This window comes from Mobula birostris, chromosome 13, assembly GCF_030028105.1.
Source record: "Mobula birostris isolate sMobBir1 chromosome 13, sMobBir1.hap1, whole genome shotgun sequence".
NCBI classification, from domain to species: Eukaryota; Metazoa; Chordata; class Chondrichthyes; order Myliobatiformes; family Myliobatidae; genus Mobula; species Mobula birostris.
The window spans coordinates 90,233,391-90,255,435 of record NC_092382.1 but is presented as its reverse complement, the minus strand read 5'-3'; the positions used below and the strand labels follow the sequence as shown (position 1 = coordinate 90,255,435).

At 44.2% G+C, this 22,045-nt stretch overlaps 1 protein-coding gene across 1 annotated transcript; it reads right to left on the bottom strand.

Moving 5' to 3' along the window:
- Positions 1-888: 888 nt before the first annotated feature.
- LOC140207738 (uncharacterized) lies at positions 889-10,492 on the bottom strand. Its single transcript, XM_072276297.1, has 2 exons — positions 10,460-10,492; positions 889-3,940 (listed from the first exon to the last, which is right to left on the bottom strand). Exon 2 carries the CDS (start codon positions 3,533-3,535, stop codon positions 2,582-2,584), a length of 954 nt encoding a protein of 317 aa, XP_072132398.1. The 5' UTR covers positions 3,536-3,940; positions 10,460-10,492; the 3' UTR covers positions 889-2,581.
- Positions 10,493-22,045: the final 11,553 nt, after the last annotated feature.

The following is a 22,045-nucleotide window of genomic DNA, read 5'->3' as shown; positions in this document are numbered from 1 at the left end:
AATGTTGGCCTTTATTACAAAGGGGATTGAGTACAAGAGCAAAGAAATCCTTTTGCATTTGTACAGGGCCCTGGTGAGACCACACCTGGAGTATTGTGTGCAGTTTTGGTCTCCAGGGTTAAGGAAGGACATCCTGGCTGTGGAGGAGGTGCAGCGTAGGTTGACTAGATTAATTCCTGGGATGCCCGGACTGTCTTACGCAGAGAGGTTAGAGAGACTGGGATTGTACACGCTGGAATTAAGGAGATTGAGGGGGGATCTGATTGAGACATATAAGATTATTAAGGGATTGGACAAGATAGAGGCAGGAAATATGTTCCAGATGCTGGGAGAGTCCAGTACCAGAGGGCATGGTTTAAGAATAAGGGGTAGGTCATTTAGGACAGAGTTGAGGAGGAACTTCTCCCAGAGAGTTGTGGAGGTGTGGAACGCGCTGCCTCAGAAGGCAGTGGAGGCCAATTCTCTGGATGCTTTCAAGAAGGAGCTAGATAGGTATCTTATGGATAGGGGAATCAAGGGTTATGGGGACAAGGCAGGAACCGGGTATTGATAGTAGATGATCAGCCACGATCTCAGAATGGCGGTGCAGGCTCGAAGGGCCAAATGGTCTACTTCTGCACCTATTGTCTATTGTCTAATCTAATATATTGGTCCCATTTCAATCAGTAAAATTTACAAAGTTAAATAAGAACTGAAATGACAATTTATAAAAGACTATTTTCACAACAAAGCCGCATTCCCCAGATTAACATAACAAAGACGCCATTTTAATTAGCCTCCACAGTAACATAAAAGTCGAAAACCCCTTTCAACTATCTTGGACAGAAGGAGGAAGACGAGTAACACACATGAAAAAATATCACACAACAGTCAGATAAAACTTCTAGGTATATATTTTCATCAAAAATGAACAGGATTCAGCACTCCAGGTGTGTATATGCAATCGTGATAAGAAATACAGACCAGAAAATTTAAATGAGATACTAATTCAGATAAATGAATCATCACTATGGAAGAAAACATTAACCAGTGGAATGAGTATGACCCTCCATGGGGACATCCCAACGATCTGAGCAGACGAGACGGTGACAAGGAAGCATCGAGTACCTGACTGAGAGTTGGAGACCTCTTCCCAGAAACAGAGGGGTTCCAAGCAGAAATACAGGACAAGGTGGTTAACAAAAGGAAACAAAATCAAAAATACACAAAATACAAACAAACAAGGCAGTAAGTGCAGAAAATGCCAATAGAAACCAGACACAATCCAACACATTCCAGGATCCTGCAGCAGTTTAACTCAATCTGTATACTTACAAAGGTACAATCAAGTGGCAAATATCATTCACCAAACTCTTGCTTTAAAATACAAACTCATGAATGCCCTCCATCACTTCATAAAGCCACCATAAATTCAAGCCTGATCCAGTTTTAGAGTCAAAGTCTTACAAATTATATGATAATCATTACATTATTTCAGATAAGACCATCCATAATAATCATATGGATATAATATTACAGCATAAACAAGCAGGAACAACTCCCTCAATAGATAAAACCATTCCCAACACACACATGTCCTCGACCAGTGGAACACCTCACCACAGGCATTGTTTGTGTCATCAGTCAGACAACCGAAAGATTTTCTCTGTCAGTTTCCAAATGCTGTTACTCTATCATTCGTTACCATGCCCCGCTGCTGATTCCCTTCTCCTCATCATACGTTCTTACCCCGACCATCGTCCAGAGCCCCAAACTCTGCCCTGTGCAGACCTGCCTCCGGTTTCTGACCCTGCTCTGTTGAACATCCAACTTATGGTTTCCCATTCTGCTTTCAGTCTTTAGAGGACAGTGGTGTTTTCTAACAATCCTTTAAAAGCAGGGAAAATGACCCATAATGTGGAAGTGAGCCATGAATAAAGAGGTTAACTACCAATGTCATTCTTCCTCAGCCCAGAGATTAGAGGGGCGAAGAACATCTCAGACAGAACTATAGTCAGCTTGACATCTTCCGTCTGCAGAAAATTCAAGGGCAACCTCTTCACCCACAGAGTGGTGACTGTTTGAAACCCATCACCACAGGGAGAGCGAGAGGTGAACAACAGGGGAGGATTTAAAAGGACTGTCACGGAACTGAAATACTGGCAGGGCCCAGCTGGCCTGAGTTGACTCTCTACTGTACACTAGGTGTGTTATAAATTCGCTAAGTACCAGAGGCAGGGTTCAAAATAGAACTGATTTATTTGTCTCAGATCCAGAATATTAAACTCCAGTCCCATGCCCAGTGACCAGTGTGCAGAACTGGGTGCGGTGAGCAGCAGCAATAATTGCAGAGTTCAGCACTGACAGTCACTCTCGAAATTGCATTCAGCAACGGTGATGGACAAATATCCAGCATGAAGCTTATTGAAACTTTGTCCCCAGTGTGAACCCGGTAGTGTGTCACAAGGTTAGATGACTGAGTGAATCCCTTCCCGCATTCACAATAGGTGAATGGCGTCTCCCCAGTGTGAACTCAATGATGCACATTTGGTTGATTTGGCTGAGAGAATCTCTTCCCAATGTCTGAGCAGGTGATCAGCCTCTACCCAGTGTGAACTCGCTGGTGTCTCAGTAGATGAGATGACCGAGTGAATCTCTTCCCACATTCACAGCAGGCGAACGGCCTCTCCCCAGTGTGAACTCGCTGGTGTATCTGTAGATCAGATGGCCGAGCGAATTCCTTCTCACATTCAGAGCAGGTGAATGGCCTCTCCCCAGTGTGAACTCGCTGGTGTGCCAGTAATTTGGATGACCGAGTGAATCCCTTCCCACATTCACAGCAGGTGAATGGCCACTCCCCGGTGTGAACTGACTGGTGTGCCAGTAGTTTGGAAGACTGATTGAATCCCTTCCCACATTCTGAGCAGGTGAACCGCCACTTCCCAGTGTGAAGTGACTGGTGTGCCAATAGGGTGGATGATTCAGTGAATCCCTTTCCACAGTCTGAGCAGGTGAACGGCTTCTCCCCAGTGTGAACTCGCTGGTGTCTCTGTAGGGTGGAAGATTGAGTGAATCCCTTCCCACAGACTGAGCAGGTGAATGGTCTCTCCCCACTGTGAACTCGCTGGTGTATCTGTAGGTTGGATGACTTAGTGAATCCCTTCCCACAGTCAGAGCAGGTGAACGGCTTCTCCCCAGTGTGAACTCGCTGATGACTCTGTAGGTGGGATGACTGAGTGAATCCCTTCCCACAGACTGAGCAGGTGAATGGCCTCTCCCCAGTGTGAACTGACTGGTGTCTCTGTAGGGTGGAAGAGTGAGGGAATCTCTTCCCACAATCTGAGCAGCTGAAATCCCTCTCTGCAGTGTGAACTGACTGATGTATCAGTAGCTGAGATGACTGAGTGAATCCCTTCCCACAGTCTGAGCAGATGAATGGCCTCTCTCCAGTGTGAACTCGCTGATGTACCTTCAATTTAGATGATTTAGTGAATCCCTTCCCACAGTCCGAGCAGGTGAACGGCTGCTCCCCAGTGCGGACTGGCTGGTGAGCCATTAGGTCAGATGACCGAATGAATCCTTCCCCACAAATTCAGCAGATGACCAGCCTCTGGCCAGTGTGAACTGACTGGTGTGTCGACAGGTGGGAACACTGACTGAATTCCTTCTCACCAACAGAACAGATGAATGGCCTTGCCCAGTGTGAACTTGCTGATGTTCCTTCAGTTGAGTTGACCGAGTGAATCCATTCCCACTGTCTGAGCAGGTGAACGGCCTCTCCCCGTGTAAAATGACAGGGCTGCCAGTTGGTCAGATGATCGAGTGAATCCCTCCCCACAGTCTGAGCAGGAAGGATGGTTGGTTGAATCCCTTGCTCCACTTTTTAAATATCTAGAGAGAGACAGCAAAACCGATGTGTTGTGTTTGAATTCCCATAGACAAATTCCTTGTCATTTTTAACCTGTAAAAAGATATACAAAATCCATCAATGGTTGTAGGACAACATTTCAGATGAGATCATTTTAGTTGTCAAGCTGTGATCTGGCATCAAGCTGTTACAGTGAGATTCAACCCAAGTTGGAGAGAGAAATCATCTTCTAACTGGGCACAGTGCTGGTATCTGAAATGACCATCAAACTCTCTGATGCTCTTCCTGTCTCTATAAGAATGGGGCATTTCTGCCATCTCCAATCTGTCACCTGGCTCAGTTTAACACTCTCCATTGGTATTACTCCCTGTTCCCACTGAGCTGCATGGGTGCCTGGCCCCACAGTAACTGAAACACTCTGACACAGATAGCCTTTGTTGACATGCAGCTGGGATTTACTTTTACGTACCGTTAATTTAAAGTGCCACAGTTTTAACGCCATGTACTGAGATGTATGGTTGGTCTGCACAGGTGTTAAAAGGAATTTGAGTGAACCTTTATTTCAGGTTCTTGTCACCGTCATAGTAAAGTACAACACAGAAATAGACCCTTTGGCCCATCGAATTGGTGCTGAGCTATTTAAACTTTCTACTCCCATATCCCTATCATCCAGGTACCTATACAAACCTCTTCAATGTTGAAATTATGCTCGCATGCACCACATGCTGGCTGCTCATTCCACACCTGGATGACCGTCTATGTGAAGAAGTTTCCCCTCATGTTCCCCTTAACATCTCACCTTTCAACCTTAACCCATGGCCTCTGGTTATAGTCCCACCCAATCTTAGTGGTAAAAGCCAGCTAGCATTTACCCCATCCATACCCCTCATAACTGTGATATACCTCCATCAAATCTCCCCTCAATCTTCTACATTCCAAGGAATAAAGTCCAGTTCAATCTCTCCTTATAACCTAAGTCCTCCAGACCTTGCAACATCCTTGTGAATTTTCTCTGAACTCTTTCAAACTCTTTTACATCTTTCCTGTAGGTTGGTGATCAAAACTTCACACAATACTCCAAATTAGGCCTCACCAATGTCTTGTACAAAGTCAACGTAACATCCATTTCCTGTACTCAGTACTTTGGTTTATGAAGGCAAATGTGCCAAAATCTTTCTTTCCGTCCCTATCTAACTGTGAAACCACTTTCAGTGAAATATAGACCTGTATTCCCAGATCCCTTTCTTCAACAACACATCTCAGTGCCCTACCAGTCACTGTGTAAGACCTACACTGGTAGGTCCTACCAAAGTACAAAACCTCACACTTGACTGCATTAAATTCCATTTTCCATTTCTCAACCCATTTTTCCATCTGGTCCAGGTTGCACTGCGAGCCTTGATAGTCTTCCTCGCTGTCCACTACACCCCCAATCTTGGTGTCATCCACAAATTTGCTAATCCAGCTAACCATGATGGATAACTGTTTGTCACATTGGAGGACGGTGTGTAGTGGTGTGCCTCAGGGATCTGTACTGGGTCCAATGCTGTTTGTCATATACATTAATGATCTGGATGATGGGGTGGTAAATTGGATTAGTAAGTATGCAGATAATACTGAGATAGGTGGAGTTGTGGATAATGAAGTAGGTTTTCAAAGCTTGCAGAGAGATTTAAGTCAGTTAGAAGAGTGGGCTGAAAGATGGCAGATGGAGTTTAATGCCGATAAATGTGAGGTGCTACATTTTGGTAGGACTAATCAAAATAGGACATACATGGTAAATAGAAACCATAGAAAAACTACAGCACAGAAACAGGCCTTTTGGCCCTTCTTGGCTGTGCCGAACCATTTTCTGCCTAGTCCTACTGACCTGCACATGGACCATATCCCTCCATACACCTCCCATCCATGTATCTGTCCAATTTATTCTTAAATGTTAAAAAAGAACCCGCATTTACCACCTCGTCTGGCAGCTCATTCCATACTCCCACCACTCTCTGTGTGAAGAAGCCCCCCCTAATGTTCCCTTTAAACTTTTCCCCCTTCACCCTAAGCCCATGTCCTCTGTTTTTTTTTTTCTCCCCTTGCCTCAGTGGAAAAAGCCTGCTTGCATTCACTCTATCTATACCCATCATAATTTTATATACCTCTATCAAATCTCCCCTCATTCTTCTATGCTCCAGGGAATAAAGTCCTAATCTATTCAACCTTTCTCTGTAACTGAGTTTCTCAAGTCCCAGCAACATCCTTGTAAACCTTCTCCGCACTCTTTCAACCTTATTTATATCCTTCCTGTAATTTGGTGACCAAAACCGAACACAATATTCCAGATTCGGCCTCACCAATGCCTTATACAACCTCATCATAACATTCCAGCTCTTATACTCAATACTTTGATTAATACAGGCCAATGTACCAAAAGCTTTCTTTACGACCCTATCTACCTGTGACGCCACTTTTAGGGAATTTTGTATCTGTATTCCCAGATCCCTCTGTTCTACTGCACGCCTTACCATTTACCCTGTATGTTCTACCTTGGTTTGTCCTTCCAAAGTGCAATATCTCACACTTGTCTGTATTAAACTCCATCTGCCATTTTTCAGCCCATTTTTCCAGCTGGTCCAAAACCCTCTGCAAGCTTTGAAAACCTTCCTCACTGTCCACTACACCTCCAATGTTTGTATCATCAGCAAATTTGCTGATCCAATTTATCACATTATCATCCAGATCATTGATATAGATGACAAATAACAATGGACCCAGCAATGATCCCTGTGGCACACCATAAGTCACAGGTCTCCACTCTGAGAAGCAATCCTCTACTACCACTCTTTGGCTTCTTCCACTGAGCCAATGACTAATCCAATTAACCACCTCTCCATGTATACCTAGCGACTGAATTTTCCTAACTAACCTCCCATGCGGGACCTTGTCAAAGGCCTTACTGAAGTCCATGTAGACAACATCCACTGCCTTCCCTTCATCCACTTTCCTGGTAACCTCCTCGAAAAACTCCAATAGATTGGTCAAACATGACCTACCACACACAAAGCCATGTTGACTCCCCCTAATAAGTCTCTGTCTATCCAAATTCTTGTAGATTCTGTCTCTTCGTACTCCCTCCAATAACTTACCCACTACCGATGTCAAACTTACTGGCCTATAATTTCCCGGATTACTTTTCGATCTTTTTTTAAACAACAGAACAACATGAGCCATTCTCCAATCCTCCGGCACCTCACCTGTAGACAGCGACATTTTAAATATTTCTGCCAGATCCCCTGCAATTTCAACACTAGTCTCCTTCAAGTTTCGAGGGAATACCCTGTCAGGTCCTGGGGATTTATCTACTCCGATTTGCCTCAAGATATCAAGCACCTCCTCCTTTTCAATCTTTACAGTTTCCATGGTCTCACTACTTGTTTCCCTTAATTCCATAGACTTCATGACAGTTTCCTTAGTAAATACAGACGCAAACAACCTATTTAAGATCTCCCCCATTTCCTTTGGTTCCGCACACAGCCGACCCCTCTGATCTTCAACAGGACCAATTTTATCCCTTACAATCCATTTACTCTTAATATACCTGTAAAAGCTCTTTGGATTATCCTTCACTTTGACTGCCAAGGCAACCTCATGTCTTCTTTTAGCCCTCCTGATTTCTTTCTTAAGTATTTCTTGCACTTCTTATACTCCTCAAGCACCTTATTTACTCCCTGTTTCCTATACATGTCATACAACTCCCTCTTCTTCTTTATCAGAGTTGCAATATCCCTTGAGAACCAAGGTTCCTTATTCCTATTCATTTTGCCTTTAATCCTGACAGGAACATACAAACTCTGCACTCTCAAAATTTCTCCTTTGAAGGCTTCCCACCTACCGATCACATCTTTGCCAGAGAACAACCTGTCCCAATCCACGCTTTTTAGATCCTTTCTCATTTCTTTAAATTTGGCCTTCTTCCAGTATAGGGCAATGGTGGGGCGTTGAAGAATGCAGTAGAACAATGGGATCTAGAAATAATAATGCATAGTTCCCTGAAGGCGGAATCTCATGTGGATAGGGTGGTGAAGAAAGTTTTTGGTATGGTGGCCTTTATAAATCAGAGCATTGAGTCTAGGAGTCGGGTTGTAATGTTAAAATTCTTCAAGGTATTGGTAAGGCCAAATTTGGAGTATTGTGTACAGTTCCAGTCACCGAATTATAGGAAAGATGTCAACAAAATAGAGAGAGTACGGAGAAGATTTACTAGAATGTTACCTGGGTTTCATCACATAAGTTACAGAGAAAGGTTGAACAAGTTGGGTCTTTATTCTTTGGAGCATAGAAAGTTGAGGGGGAACTTGATAGAGGTATTTAAAATTATGAGGGGGATAGATAGAGTTGACGTGGATAGGCTTTTTCCATTGAGAGTAGGGGAGGTTCAAACAAGAGGACATGAGTTGAGAGTTAAAGGGCAAAAGTTTAGGAGTAACATGGGGGGAACTTCTTTACTCAGAGAGTGGTAGCTGACTGGAACGAGCTTCCAGCAGAAGTGGTTGAGGCAGGTTTGATGTTGTCATTTAAAGTTAAAATGGATAGCTATGTGGACAGGAAAGGAATGGAGGGTTATGGGCTGAGTGCAGGTCGGTGGGAGTAAGCATTTGGCATGGACTTGAAGGGCCGAGATGGACTGTATCTGTGCTGTGATTGTTATATGGTTATATGTTAGCAACCAGATTACTGATATAGATGACAAACAACAACAGATCCAGCACTGATCCCTGTGGCAACCACTCATCACAGGCCTGCAGACAGAGAGGCAACCATCTGCTACCACACTCTGGCTTCTCTCAAAGACAGTGTCTCATCCAATTTACTATCTCATCTTAAATGCTGAATGACTGAACCTTCTTTACCAACCTCCCATCTGAGACTTTGTCAACTGCCTTGCTAAAGTCCATGTAGACAACATCCACTGCCTTGCCTTCATCCACTTTACTTATAACTTCCACAAGAAACTCTATTAGTTTGGTTAGACATGACCTACCATACACAAAGCCAAGCTGTTTATTCTTAATCAGTCCACATCTATCCAAATACTTATATATCCTGTTCAAGCACATACGTTCCAATAGTTTTCCCCCTACTGATGTCAAGCTCACCAATGTATAATTTCTTAGTTTATTTTAGAGCCTTTCTTGAACAGCGGAACAACATTGGCTGTCCTCCAATTCTCCAGTACCTCACCTATCACTGAGAATGATTTAAATATCTGCGCTTGGGCCCCACAATTTTCTGCACCTGTCTTCCGCAGAGTCCCAGGGAACAACTTGTCACCCTGGAGATTTATCCATGGCAATTTGCCTTAAGACAGCAAACACCTCCACCTCTGTAATCTGTACAGGGTCCATGGAGTTGATGCTGCTTTGCCTCACTTCTATAGACTCTGTGACCATCTCCTGAGTAAATACAGATGCAAAAAAAAAAATTAAAATCTCCCCAATCTATTTTGTCTTCTCGTATGGATTACCATTTTAATGTTCTCGAGAACAGATTTTGTCCCTCCTGCTCTTTTTGCTCTTTACATATCTGCAGAATCCCTGAGGATTCTCCTTCACCTTGTTTGCTGAGGCAACCTCATGCCTTCTTTTATTCCTTTTATTCCTTTTATAAGTGTTCACTTGAATTTTCTGTACTTTGTAACTACCGCATTTGCTCCTATCTGTCTGTAACTGGTATGCACCTCCTTGTTTGTAAAAAGGGTTGTAAATTTAGTCAGCTCCATCTTGGGTACTAGCCTACAAAGTACTCAGGACATCTTCAGGGAGCCCTGTCTCAGAAAGGCAGCGTCTATTATTAAGGACCTCCAGCACCCAGGGCATGCCCTTTTCTCACAGTTACCATCAGGTTGGAGGTACAGAAGCCTGAAGGGACACTCTCAGCAATTCAGGAACAGTTTCTTCCCCTCTGCCATCTAATTCCTAAATGGGCATTCATCCCCTGGACACTACCTCACTTTTTTAATGAATATTATTTCTGGTTTTTTTTGCAAGAGATTTAATCAATATACATATACTCTATAAAAAATAAGAATTTGTCGCTCAGGGCAAATATGTTTGATATAATTATGTACTCAGACAGAATGGGTCAAAACATGTTCTCACGGATAGAAAAGCCCAGAAGAAGAGGAGGTGGAACAGGCAACACACACAAAATGCTGGAGGAACTCAGCAGGCCAGACAGCAATAATGGAAAAGAGTACTGATGCTGAATTCCTCCAGCATTTTGTGTGTGTTGCTTGGATTTCCAGCATCTGCAGATTTTCTCTTGTTTGTGATTGGAGGTAGAACAAAGGTGATTTTCTTAACTGGTGATGTAAAAGATTTTGTTCCCTTTCTCCGAGTTCCCAATCCTTGCATTTAGACAGCTGGAGCTCAGCTCTGTCTGAGAGATCCATCGGTTCCCATTCCCTCACCAGCCGGAAGCTCCCCGGGGCCCGTGCAGGGATCGTGGGGCTGAGAGAGAGGGAAGAGAACAGGACTGTCCCGGATTGCGGGTCACGGTGTCCGCAACTCACAACTATTGTCCCTCAGTCGGTGTTAAATAACTAACCCGGAGCCGCTCTCTTACCTGCAACGTCTTCTAAGGCCTTTTGTGGACTGCGCATGCGTGATATTCGGGACCAGCCGCAACCCTGACGCCTGCGCATTCGATCGGTGCTTCAGCGACAGCGAATATTGCCACGCGGAGCTTTCTGGGTAATCACGGTGCCATTAAAGGTTTCTGCAAGCAGCCGTTCCATATCGATACCTCAGGTTTTTTTTTGTGTGCAGAAAACTCAGCAGCTGTTTAACGCAGAAAGTGTCTCCCAAGAACAATATACTCAATATCAAGAGGGATTCGGTTTATCTAATGCCAAGTACAATCTCTTACGAATGCAGATATAAAACACAAGAGACTCTGCGGTTGCTGGAAATACAGAGACGCACACACACAAAATGCTGGAGAAACTCTGCAGTTCAGGCAGCAACTAAAGCAGAGGAGTACACAGTCTAGGCGTGCTGAAGGGGCCATTTATTCCTCTCCACACTTGCTGCCTGATCTGTTGATTTCCACCAGTATTTTGCAGAAATTAACCAATTTTTTTTTCGATCAACCAGTTTCCAAATGTTTCTGATCTTTCATTTGTAGCCACATCCTGCTGGTCTGATTCCTCTTCCTCCTCCTTGTAAACTCTAGACCCCATCTCTTTCTGGAGCCCCAGAGCCCTGACTCAGGCTGATAACTCTTTGGTTTCTGACTCTGCACCATCGAAGCTTAACTCGTTATACTTTAGAGGTACATTGCAGCAACCCAATTGCCTGAGGCACAGTCCTTTAAAATTAGTGAAAATGACCCAAAGTGCTAAAAAGAGCAGGGAAGAAGGAGTTTAACCACCTTACTCCAGAGCCCCGGGGACCATCAAAACCACAGTGAGCTCATCGTCTTACTCATGTGGAGACAATCATGCAGGGAATTCATTAGGTGTATAAGACGATGAGAGACATTGATCGTGTGGATAGCCACAGGCTTTTTCCCAAGACGGAAATGGCTAACACGAGGGGGCATGGTTTTAAGGTGCTTGGAAGTACTTTGTAGTTGCAAGGGAGATGTCAGAGGTAAGTTTTTTACACAAAGAGTGGTGGGTGTGCGGAATGCACTGCCGGTGACGGTGGTGGAGGCGAATACGACAGGATATTTTAAGAGAGTCTTAGATTGTTACATGGAGCCTAGAAAAATAGAGGGCTATGCGGTAGGGTAATTCTAGGCAGTTTCTAGAGTAGGTTACGTGGTTGGCACAACAAGGTGGGTGAAGGGCATGTAGTGTGTTATAGATTTAGATGTTTCTATGAAATCCAAGGGAAATCTCATCTCGGATGGAGTGGTGACTAGTTGCAACCTGTCATCACAGGGAAGAGTGAGAGGGGAACGGCAGGGATAGATTTTAAAATATTGATATGGCACAGAGACATGAGCAGGGACCGGATGGACTGAGTGGCCTCTCTAGTGTACATTGTGAGAGTGGTAGAGACAGTAAGTACCTGAGACACAGAATTTGATACAGAACTGATTTATCTTTCACAGATCCACAATATTAAACATTAGTCTATTTTAAGGCTAACATCAGCAGAACGGACTCCTCCAATGCTCAGTGACCAGGGTTCAGGCTTGGGTGCGATGAGCAGCCGCAAGAACGGCAGAATCTGACAGTAACAGCCCCTCTTGAATCTGCAGCTACCTTCAGTCACCGTGATGGTTAAACATTTAACTTCATTAACTTATTTGAACTTCCTCCCTGATCTGAAGTTGCTGGTGTTGCAGCAGCTGCGATGATTGTGAACTCACCGGAGTATCACAAGGTGGGTTTACTGAATGAGTCTCTTCGCACACACGGAGCAGGTGAACGGCCGCTTCCCAGTGCGAAGCTGTTGGTGTATCTGCGATGACCGACTGAATCCCTTCCAAAATGAGAGCCAGTGAATGACGTCACACTGCTATCAACGTCATGGCAATGTATCCAATCAGATCACGGACATGGACACGTGATCGGGGTCTCCTTGTAGCGAGTGAGACGCTGTCTTCTCCAGCATCTCCGCCTCCACATTCAAGGATCGGCGGCATTCAATCGCTGGTGAACCGACAGATACAGCAGAACTAACGTGCTGTTGTGTTTGTGATTCTCATGCACAAATCCTTTGACTTTTCTACATTGTTAAAAGTTTACAAAGCATGTCAGTTGGTGAAGGACAACATTTCAATTCAGATAATTTTAGTCTCCATGATGCCTTCCGATATAAACACTGTCACAGCTCTAAACAATTTGGAGGAACAAGTCCTGACGAAGGGTCTCGGCCTGAAACGTCGACTTCACCTCTTCCTACAGATGCTGCCTGGCCTGCTGCGTTCACCAGCAACTTTGATGTGTGTTGCTTGGAGGAACAAGACTTCATCTTCTAATTGGCTACAGTTCCGGCATCAGGCACAATATCAAACTCTCTGCTTCCCTCTCTGTATCAAAATGGATCATTCTTCCCCTTCATCAGTCTGTGACTTGGCTCAGTTTGTCTGTCTCCTTCGCATTCTGAACGTGCGCCCACACACCCACTAACATCACATTTTATTTACATGGCTGTGACAAGAGACTTTCTGATTATTAAGTCCCTCCTGGCATTTAATGGTGGTAAACTCAGAGTCAGCCATGGTATTGAACCTCAGGAGTAGGTGATTAGACTTTTTTGTTGGAGATTGATAAACTGCTGGTAGTGTGTGGCTGGATGAGTGGGTCATTTTCAGACTGGAACGAGGTAAAGTTTGGAGTTCCCCAGAGATCAGTCCCTGACCACAGTTGTTCACAGCTTAATGGCCTGGCGGAGGCAGCGAGATGTGAGATGTCCCAGTCTGCCGATGATGCAGAAACAGTGGAGTTTGGGGAGGGGAGGCTATTCACATGCAATTTCGTAGCTTTGCAATCAGTACATAGTGCACTGTGAGGCTGCAGTGGCAGGTCCCATTGTGGGATCAGTGCACACTCGCTGTGGGTTGTGAGGATTTTGTGAATAAAGCGCCATTCTCCAATTTAGAATCTCAAGCTGGGGAGCAAGCCTATCGTTTGTATATTTAAGTTGTATTTATGGTATTGTGATAACCAGATACTATAGACCTCACGACTTCTCTCACCAGTCTTTTCAATATTCGACTTATTCCTAAATTTGGCCACAGAGCCATCAATACTGTCATCTGATGCATTGACATAGAGGTAAAAAGAAACATTGTCAACACAGACCCCTGTGGACCTCTGGGGTAGTAATCTCAGGACTGCTTTCTGCGCCACGTGCTGGCAATGAAAGAATAGCACGATCAGACGTATTAATGTGTGGCTGAGAGACTTGTGTCAGGGACAGGCCTTCAGATTCCTGGATCACTGGGGCCTCTTCCGGGGGAGATACGACCGGTACAAAAAGGATGGGTTACACCTGAACCCAAATGGGTCCAATATCCTAGCAGGCACATTTAATAAAGCTGTTGGTGAGGGTTTAAATGAATTGGAGGGGTGGTGGTGGTGGGGAGTGTTTGCAGCAAGAATGTCTAGGTGCTGAGGTTCTTTGAGTACATGGTCAGTGGCATGAGTTACAGGGTGATAGGGTCGTGGTGGAATTAAAACAGAAATCAACAAATACTGGACCGAGAGTGTTGTATTTGAAAGCACGCAGCATAAGGAATAAAATGGACGTTCTTGAATTTCAGCTACAGATTGGCAAATATGACGTTGGGGCCATCTGCGAAACTTGGCTAAAGAACAGCTGCCATTGGGAGCTGAACATCCAAGGATATACGGTGTATCAGAAAGATAGGTTAATAGGCAAAGCAAGTGGTGTTACCCTGTGTACAAGAAATAATAATAAATCATTGGAAAGTGATGCCATAGGATTGGAAGGTGTAGAGTCTCTATGGGTTGTATTAAGAAATGGCAAAGGGTAAAAGGACCCAAATAACAGTTGTATATAGGCGTACAAACAGCAGCTGGGATGTGGATTGCAAATTTAGCAAGAGATACAAAAGGCGTGTCAGAAAACCAATGTCATGATAATCGTTGGGGATTTAACAAGAAAGTGGATTTGGAAAACCAGGTCAGTACTGGACATCAAGGGAGTGAACTTGTAGAATGTGTAAGGGATGGCTTTTTAGAACAGCTCGTTGTTGAGCCCACTACGAGATCGGCTGTGCTGATTTGGGGATTATGCAATGATCTGGAGGTGATAAGGGAGTTTAAGGTTAAGGAACCCGTAGGGAACAGTGATCACAATATGATTGAGTTCACATTGAAATTTGAGAGAGTAAAATAAAATCCAGTGTGTCTGTATTTCAGTGTAATGAAGGAAATTACAATGGCATGAGAGGGGAACTGGCCGAAGTTGACTGGAAAGGGACATTTGCAGGAAGGACAACAGAGCAGCAATGGCTGGTGTTTCTGCGAAAAATGAGGGAAGTACAAAACAGATTTTTTTTCCCAAATAAGAAGAAATTTTCAAAGGGAAGAAGGACACTACCGTCGCTGACAAGTGAAGTCAGAGCAAAAGTAAAAGCAAAAGAGAGGGCATACAAGGTAACCAGAGCCAGTGGGAAGATAAAGGATTGGAGAGCTTTTAAAAAGTTGTAGAAGAAATCTAGGAAGGTCATTTGGAAGGAAGAGATGAGTTATGAGACGAAGCAAAGAATAATATCAAAGAAGATACTGAAAGCTTTTTAAAGTATATAAATGGTAAAAGAGAATCAAGGGTAGATATAGTACCAATACAAAATGATGCTGGAGATATTGTAATGAGAGATGCAGAGATGGCAGTGGAACTGAACGAGTATTTTGCATCTGTCTTCACAGTGAAAGACATCTGCAGTATATCAGACATTCAAGAGTGTCAAGGGATTGAAGTATGTGCAGTGAAAATTACGACTAAGAAGGTGTTCAGGAAGCTTAATGGTCTGAGTGTAGGTAAATCTCCTGGACCTGATGGAATGCACCCTTGGGTTCTGCAGGAAGTAACTGGAGAGATTGTGGAGGTATTAATGATCATCTTTCAAGAAACGACATATCCTGGCATTGTACCGGATGACTGGTAAATTGCAAGTGTTATCCACTATTTAAGAAGGGTGGGAGGCAGAAGAAAGGAAGCTATAGACCTGTTAGCCTAGCATCAGTGGTTGGGAAGTTGTTGGAGTCGATTGTTAGGGATGAGATTATGGAGTACCTGAGACACATGACAAGATATGCCAAAGCCAGCATGGATTCCTGAAAGGAAAATCCTGCCTGAGAAACCTACTGCAATTTTTCAACGAAATTACAAGCTGGGTAAGCAAAGAAGATGCAGTAGATATAGTGTACTTAGATTTTCTGAGATCCTTTGACAAAGTGCTGCACATGAGGCAGCTTAATAGGATAAGAGGCCATGAAATTACAGGGAAATTACTAGCATGCGTGAAGTATTGGCTGGCTGGCAGAAAACAGAGAGTGAAAATAAGGGGATCCTATTCTGGTTAGATGCCGGTTACCAGTGGAGTTCCACAGGAGTTGTGTTGGGACCATTACTTTTTACGATGTATGTCTATGATTTGAACTACGGTATTAATGGATTTGTGGCTAAATTTGCCGGTGATACAAAGAAGTGTGGAGGAGCAGGTAGTGTTGAGCAAACAGAGAGCCTGCAGAGATACTTAGATAGTTTAGGGGAATGGGCAAAGAAGTGGCAAATGAAATACAAAGTTGGAAAGTGTATGGTCATGCACTTTAGTGGAAGAAGTAAACGGGCAGACTGTTATTTAGATAGAGAGAAAATCGAAAGTGCAGAGATGCAGATGGACTTGGGAGTCTTTGTGCAGGATACCCTAAAGGTTAACTTTCAGGTTGAGTCGGTGGTGAAGAAGGCAAATGCATTGTTGGCATTCATTTCTAGAGGTATAGAATATAAGAGCAGGGATGCGATGGTGAGGCTCTATAAGGTACTCATGAGATCACACCTACTATTGTGTGCAGTTTTGGGATCATTATTTTAGAAAAGATATACTGACATTGGAAAAGGTTCAGAGAGATTCACGAGAATGATTCCCGGAATGAGAAGTTTACCATATAAGGAACGTCTGGCAACTCTTGGGCTGTATTTCCTGGAGTTCAGGAGAATGAGGGGAGATCTCATAGAAAGATTCCGAAGTTAAAATGCCTGAACAGATTAGAAATGGCAGATTTATTTCCCGTGGTAGGGGATTCTAGGACAAGAGGGCACAACTTTAGAATTGAAGGAGGTCCATTTAGAACAGAGATATGGAAAAATTACTTTAATCAGAGGGTGGTAAATCTGTGGAATTTGCTGCTATGAGCGGCTGTGGAGGCCAGGTCATTGGGTGTATTTAAGGCAGAGATAGACAGGTTCTAGATTAGCCAGAGCATCAAAGGGTATGGGGTGAAGGCAGGGGAGTGGGGATGACTGGAAGAATTGGATCAGCTCGTGATTGAATGGTGGAGCAGACATGATGGGCCCAATGGCCTACTTCTGCTCCAATATTTTATGGTCTTATGGTCTATACCACTGTTTCGACCCACCAAAGTGCAGCCAATATTTCTGGGTATATCAGCCATGATCATACTGAATAGCGGTGAAGGCTCGAAGGGCCGAATGGCCTACTCCTGCACCTATTTTCTATGTTTCTATATGACCCACTCGTATGAAAATTTAATATTTTCTATTTTTCTGAAATTCTCATAAATGTGTACAGTTTAGTTAAGCTTTGCTCCAGAATTTCCACACAACTAAAAGAGTTTATTACATTTTTTATTTTTATTTTGCACTACTTATATGATTTAACTATTTAATATATATTATTATAATTCATAGTTGCTAAAATCTATTGTTATGAATTAGGTTCTACTGCTGCTGCAGAGGAAATGAATTTCATGACATATGCTGGTGCTATTATACCTGATTCTGAGAATCGGTATGGGAGACCCACCACTGGTCACCTGATCCCAGTTACCGCAGATCGCAATGTGAGATTGAAGCCTTTTCCATTTACTTGCATTCCTCAGAAATGACAGCAGTTCAGTTAAGTTTCCTTCTGAGGTTCCAAAGCAGAAGCTCAGTCTGTCTAATATTTCCACCCAATTAAAATGGAGAATTTGTCTATTATTATCATGTACTGAGCTACAGTGAAATTCTTGCCTTGCCTGACGTTCCACACAGATCAATACATTACGACAGTACATTGAGCTGATATACGACAAAACAATAACTGTAACAAAGCATTATGGCTGCAGAGAAAGTGCAGTGCAGATAGACATATGTGTAGGGTCACGTCGAGTACATTGTGAGGTTGAGTCCATTTTATCATTCATTTGGCTTATAACCGCAGACAGGAAGCCGTCCTTGAGCCTGGTGGTACGCGCTTTAAGGCGTTTGTATCCCTTCCCGATGGGGGAGCGGGTTTGCAGCAAGAATATCCAGGTTGTGAGGATCTTTGAGTACATGGCCTGCTTTTCCGATGCAGGGGAAGTGTAGGAAGATTCCATGGAGGGGAGGCTTGTTTCTCTGATGTTCTCTGTTCTCCAAAGTTCTCTGCAGTTCCTTGCAGTCATGGGCAGAGCAGTAGCCATACGAAGGCGTAAAGTATCGACAAGAAGCTCAGAGACCTCGGCCTTCACCCTGCCTTGTGTAGCTGGATCCTAGACTTCCTGTCAGGTCGCCGGCAGGTGGTAAGAGTGGGCTCCCTCACCTCTGTCTCTCTGACCCTCAGCACGCATACCCCACAGGGCTGTCTCCTTGGCCCCCTCCTTTTCTCTCTGTAGACCCATGACTGTCTCGCCACCCACGGATCCAATCTGCTAATTAAATTTGCTGACGACACTACACTGACTGGCCTAATCTCAAATAATAACGAGGCAGCCTACAGAGAAGAAATCATCACCCTGACACAGTGGTGTCAAGAAAACAACCTCTCCCTCATGGTGACAAAAACAAAGGAGCTGGTTGTGGACTACAGGAGGAATGGAGACAGGGACCAAATTCACCATTTCCAAGACTGTTATTGACACAAAATGCACATTTTAATATTGATCATGACACAATGTATTTTAAATATTGTTAATGGCATAAAACGTATTATAGATTATTACTGACAGAGAATCGTATAATTTGTGCTCCGTGTGTTATCTGAATGTACTTGCCTGTGATGCTGCCACAAGTCAGTGTTTCTCTGTACCTGTACCTTCCCGTACTTGTGCACTTGGGAATAAATTCAACAGGACCTGAGAAATCTCAGTGAGATTTGATTAGTGATGATCATCTTGGCAGCTCGGTTGGTTGAATGTATGAGATAGTACACTGTTAAATGCAAAACCCTGAACAGTGTTGATGATCAGAGGGATCTTAGAGTCCAAGTTCATCGTTCCCTGAAAGAGACTGCACAGATTGATCGGGTGGTTAAGAAGGCAAATGGCGTGGTTGTGTTTATTAGTTGAAGCACTGAGTTGAAAAGTCGGGAAGTTGTGTTGCGGCTGTTGCGAGCCTGCGGTCGGACTGTGACTGTGTCTTTAAGAGCGCCGGAGTGAGGAGGCGGGACTATGATGTCAGTCACAGGCTGACGGCGCTGACTGTGGATTTAACCATAAGAGAGAGAGAGAGATCTGCAGACAGGCAGTCGGCCAGTCGAGACAGAGAGACAGAGAGAGAGAGCGATCTGCAGACAGGCAGTCGGCCAGTCGGGGGGGGGGGGAGAGAGAGAGAGAGAGAGAGAGAGAGAGAGAAAGAGAAAAACTGATAGCTTCAATTTGTCGCAGCTGGAGGTTGGAACTCTTCTATGCCCATAAGAGTGGCTAATTGATTATCAGTACACGGAACTACAACGAATGTGTGTGGCTGTCACTTTGTATAATCCGTAGGATTGGATTTTGGAGTATTTTAGGGGACCGCTTGTGTTAATTCTTGCCTGGGTATGTTGTGTGGTAACCCCTGGAAGACGGTATTCCTGTAACTCGTCACTTTCGCTGATAACTCGTATGTGGCTGGATTCAACGGATAAGAACTTCGACGACGGTCATTTTGATGTAACGGCCTTTTCTCTACGTTTCACTCACCCTGGATTACAAACATCTCTCTCCCATCATTTATTCCGTGGATTACTGAATTTTCCTACTTTACCATCTCAAGAATCTAAGCTTTGTTCCCTCAGGCTGGATAGTTTGGGAGTTATATTTACACATATATACACCTACCACTGTTAACTTTCCTTTATTTCGTAGTTACTAGGTAATAAGTAGAAACTAATAAAGATAGTGGTTTTAACATCAAAACCAGACTCCAGTGTGAACTCTATTGCTGCTGGTTCGTTTCTAAAACGTTACAGTTCGTAATACAACTTTATAAAACTAGTTGGACTACATCTGGAGTATATCATAAAGTTCTGGTCGCCCCATTCTAGGGAGGATGTATGTGACTTTGGAGAGGGCACAGAAGAGGTTTACCAGGATATTGCTTGGATTAGAGGGCATAAACTATAACGAGAGGTTGAACAAACTTGTGTTGTTTTCTCCAGAGCGGCGCAGGCTGGGGTGAGACTGGATAGACGTTTATAAGATTACGAGAGGAATAGATAGAGCGGACAGCCGGTATATTTTTCCTGGGGGTTGAAATGTCTGATACATTTAAGGTGAGAGGAGATGCGAGCAACAAGTTTGTTTCATGCCACAGAGTGCGCTGCCTGTGGGATGGTTGGGGGGGGGGAGAGAGAGAGAGACAGAGAGACCCCGCTGGTCGCGTGATCCCGTCCACCCCCCCCTCCCATTTAACCACAGATGGGCGGCGTCTGCCCGTCTGTTTCCGAGGCCCCGCCCTCCGGATGATGCAACTATCACATCGCGCATGCTCACTGTCTCCGGGTGGGCGGTGTTTTCTTTCCGCTCAGTGCTTAAGCGGATCGTCTGCGGGTTCGGCAAAGGGTCTTCACCTCCTCGGTTGGGGAGCCAGGGGTCGGGATCACCGTCTGCAGATATCACTTTTCCATCGGTGAGTATTGAGACCGATCCCGAGCGGGGAGATCCGATGTTGGCCGTGAGCCCCGAACTGAGGGCCAATTACTCATTCAGTTATCTGGGCTCGTCAAAAATGTGTAAACTTCACTTAATCTGCATTGAACGATTCAAACCAGGAGCCCAGGCCGTCTATATCCACAGAATTGAAATGGAAGTCCCGCCAACTGGTCACGTGAGGCTGTTTTCCGCAGATCTGCCCCGCCCTCCACTTTATGACGCAAGATTACGTGGTGTGTGAATACATTCCCCGGATGTGTGGTGATGCTTCCTCCATGTTGTGTTGGGGAAATCTGATGTTGGCCACTGAATCCCGTTAACTTCCCCCAACTTGCGGTGCTTCCTGAGGCTCCTCATATTTGTCCTTGAGCTTTATGGTTGTATCTTCTCACCGATTGGGGTGGGTGAGAAAAGAGAATGTCCCAGGTTGTGGGGATCTTTGATTTCACTGCCTGCTTTACTGGGAAGTCAAGGGGGGAGAACGGTTTCTGTGATGTGCTGATCTGTATCCAAACGTCTCTGCAGTTCCTCGCAATCACCGTCAGAGTAGTTACCATGCAAAGCGTGAAGTCTCTGGATGGGAAACTTTCTATGGTGTGTTGATAAAAATTTGGTGAGGATCAAAGTGGAAATGCCAAATTTCTTATTGTTTGTTCTAACTTTGTCAGTTTAAGATCTTTTATACAGTAGTGTGTACTATTAATTCTGTAACTGTGTATTGCTGGAGAACCATCAGTGATCGTCCTTGATCTCTTCTCCAGCTGGTTCCATCTGCACAATACCTGCCCATCTTGTTCACCCTCTGTCCAGTCTCTCTCCCCCCACCCTCCAGCTTCAGTGATGTATATCAACCATCTGGGTCAACATTGGTCCACCCTGCATCACATGTCTTCAATGACATATATCAGCAATCTTTCTTCTAACCCTTGTCATCATTGTGAAGTGTTCTTTTGCACCTTTGGCCTCGCCCAGAGTTATTTCTGGAATCAGTTTTTGTTAGCTGGAATGCTAGAGGATTATCAGGTTCCAGTTCTGTTGTGCATTGGTGTGGAGGTGCTAGTTTTTGAACTGTGACTGGCAGACACACTGCAGCATTTTACTGGCAGCAAACAGTACAGGGAGAGTTGGTGCTTGGGCTATAATCCTGTGATCAGCGTTCCAAGCATATGGAACTGTTAGTGTTTTGGCTTTGATTTTGGTTAGTGCTTCTACAGATTGCGCTGGATGTTTGTCCTTCTGCAATGAAGCGGAAATTTTGAGCAGCTGGACATTGGTTGTGGAAAAATCCCGGATTGCACTACCCAGTGTGAGATGTGGGGACAATGTGTGAGGCTCTCAGGGTGGGTAAGTGGCAACTTCAGCTGTGTGACCCTTTGAGGTTGGGTCCTGGTATATCACAGTTTTAGCTCCAAGTAAAATGGACCCAGGGATCAAGCTGCCTGGGTTTATAGTCATAGTCATACTTTATTGATCCCGGGGGAAATTGGTTTTTGTTACAGTTGCACCATAAATAATAAGTAGTAATAAAACCATAAATAGTTAAATAGTAATATGTAAATTATGCCAGGAAATAAGTCCAGGACCAGTTTATTGGCTTAGGGTGTCTGACC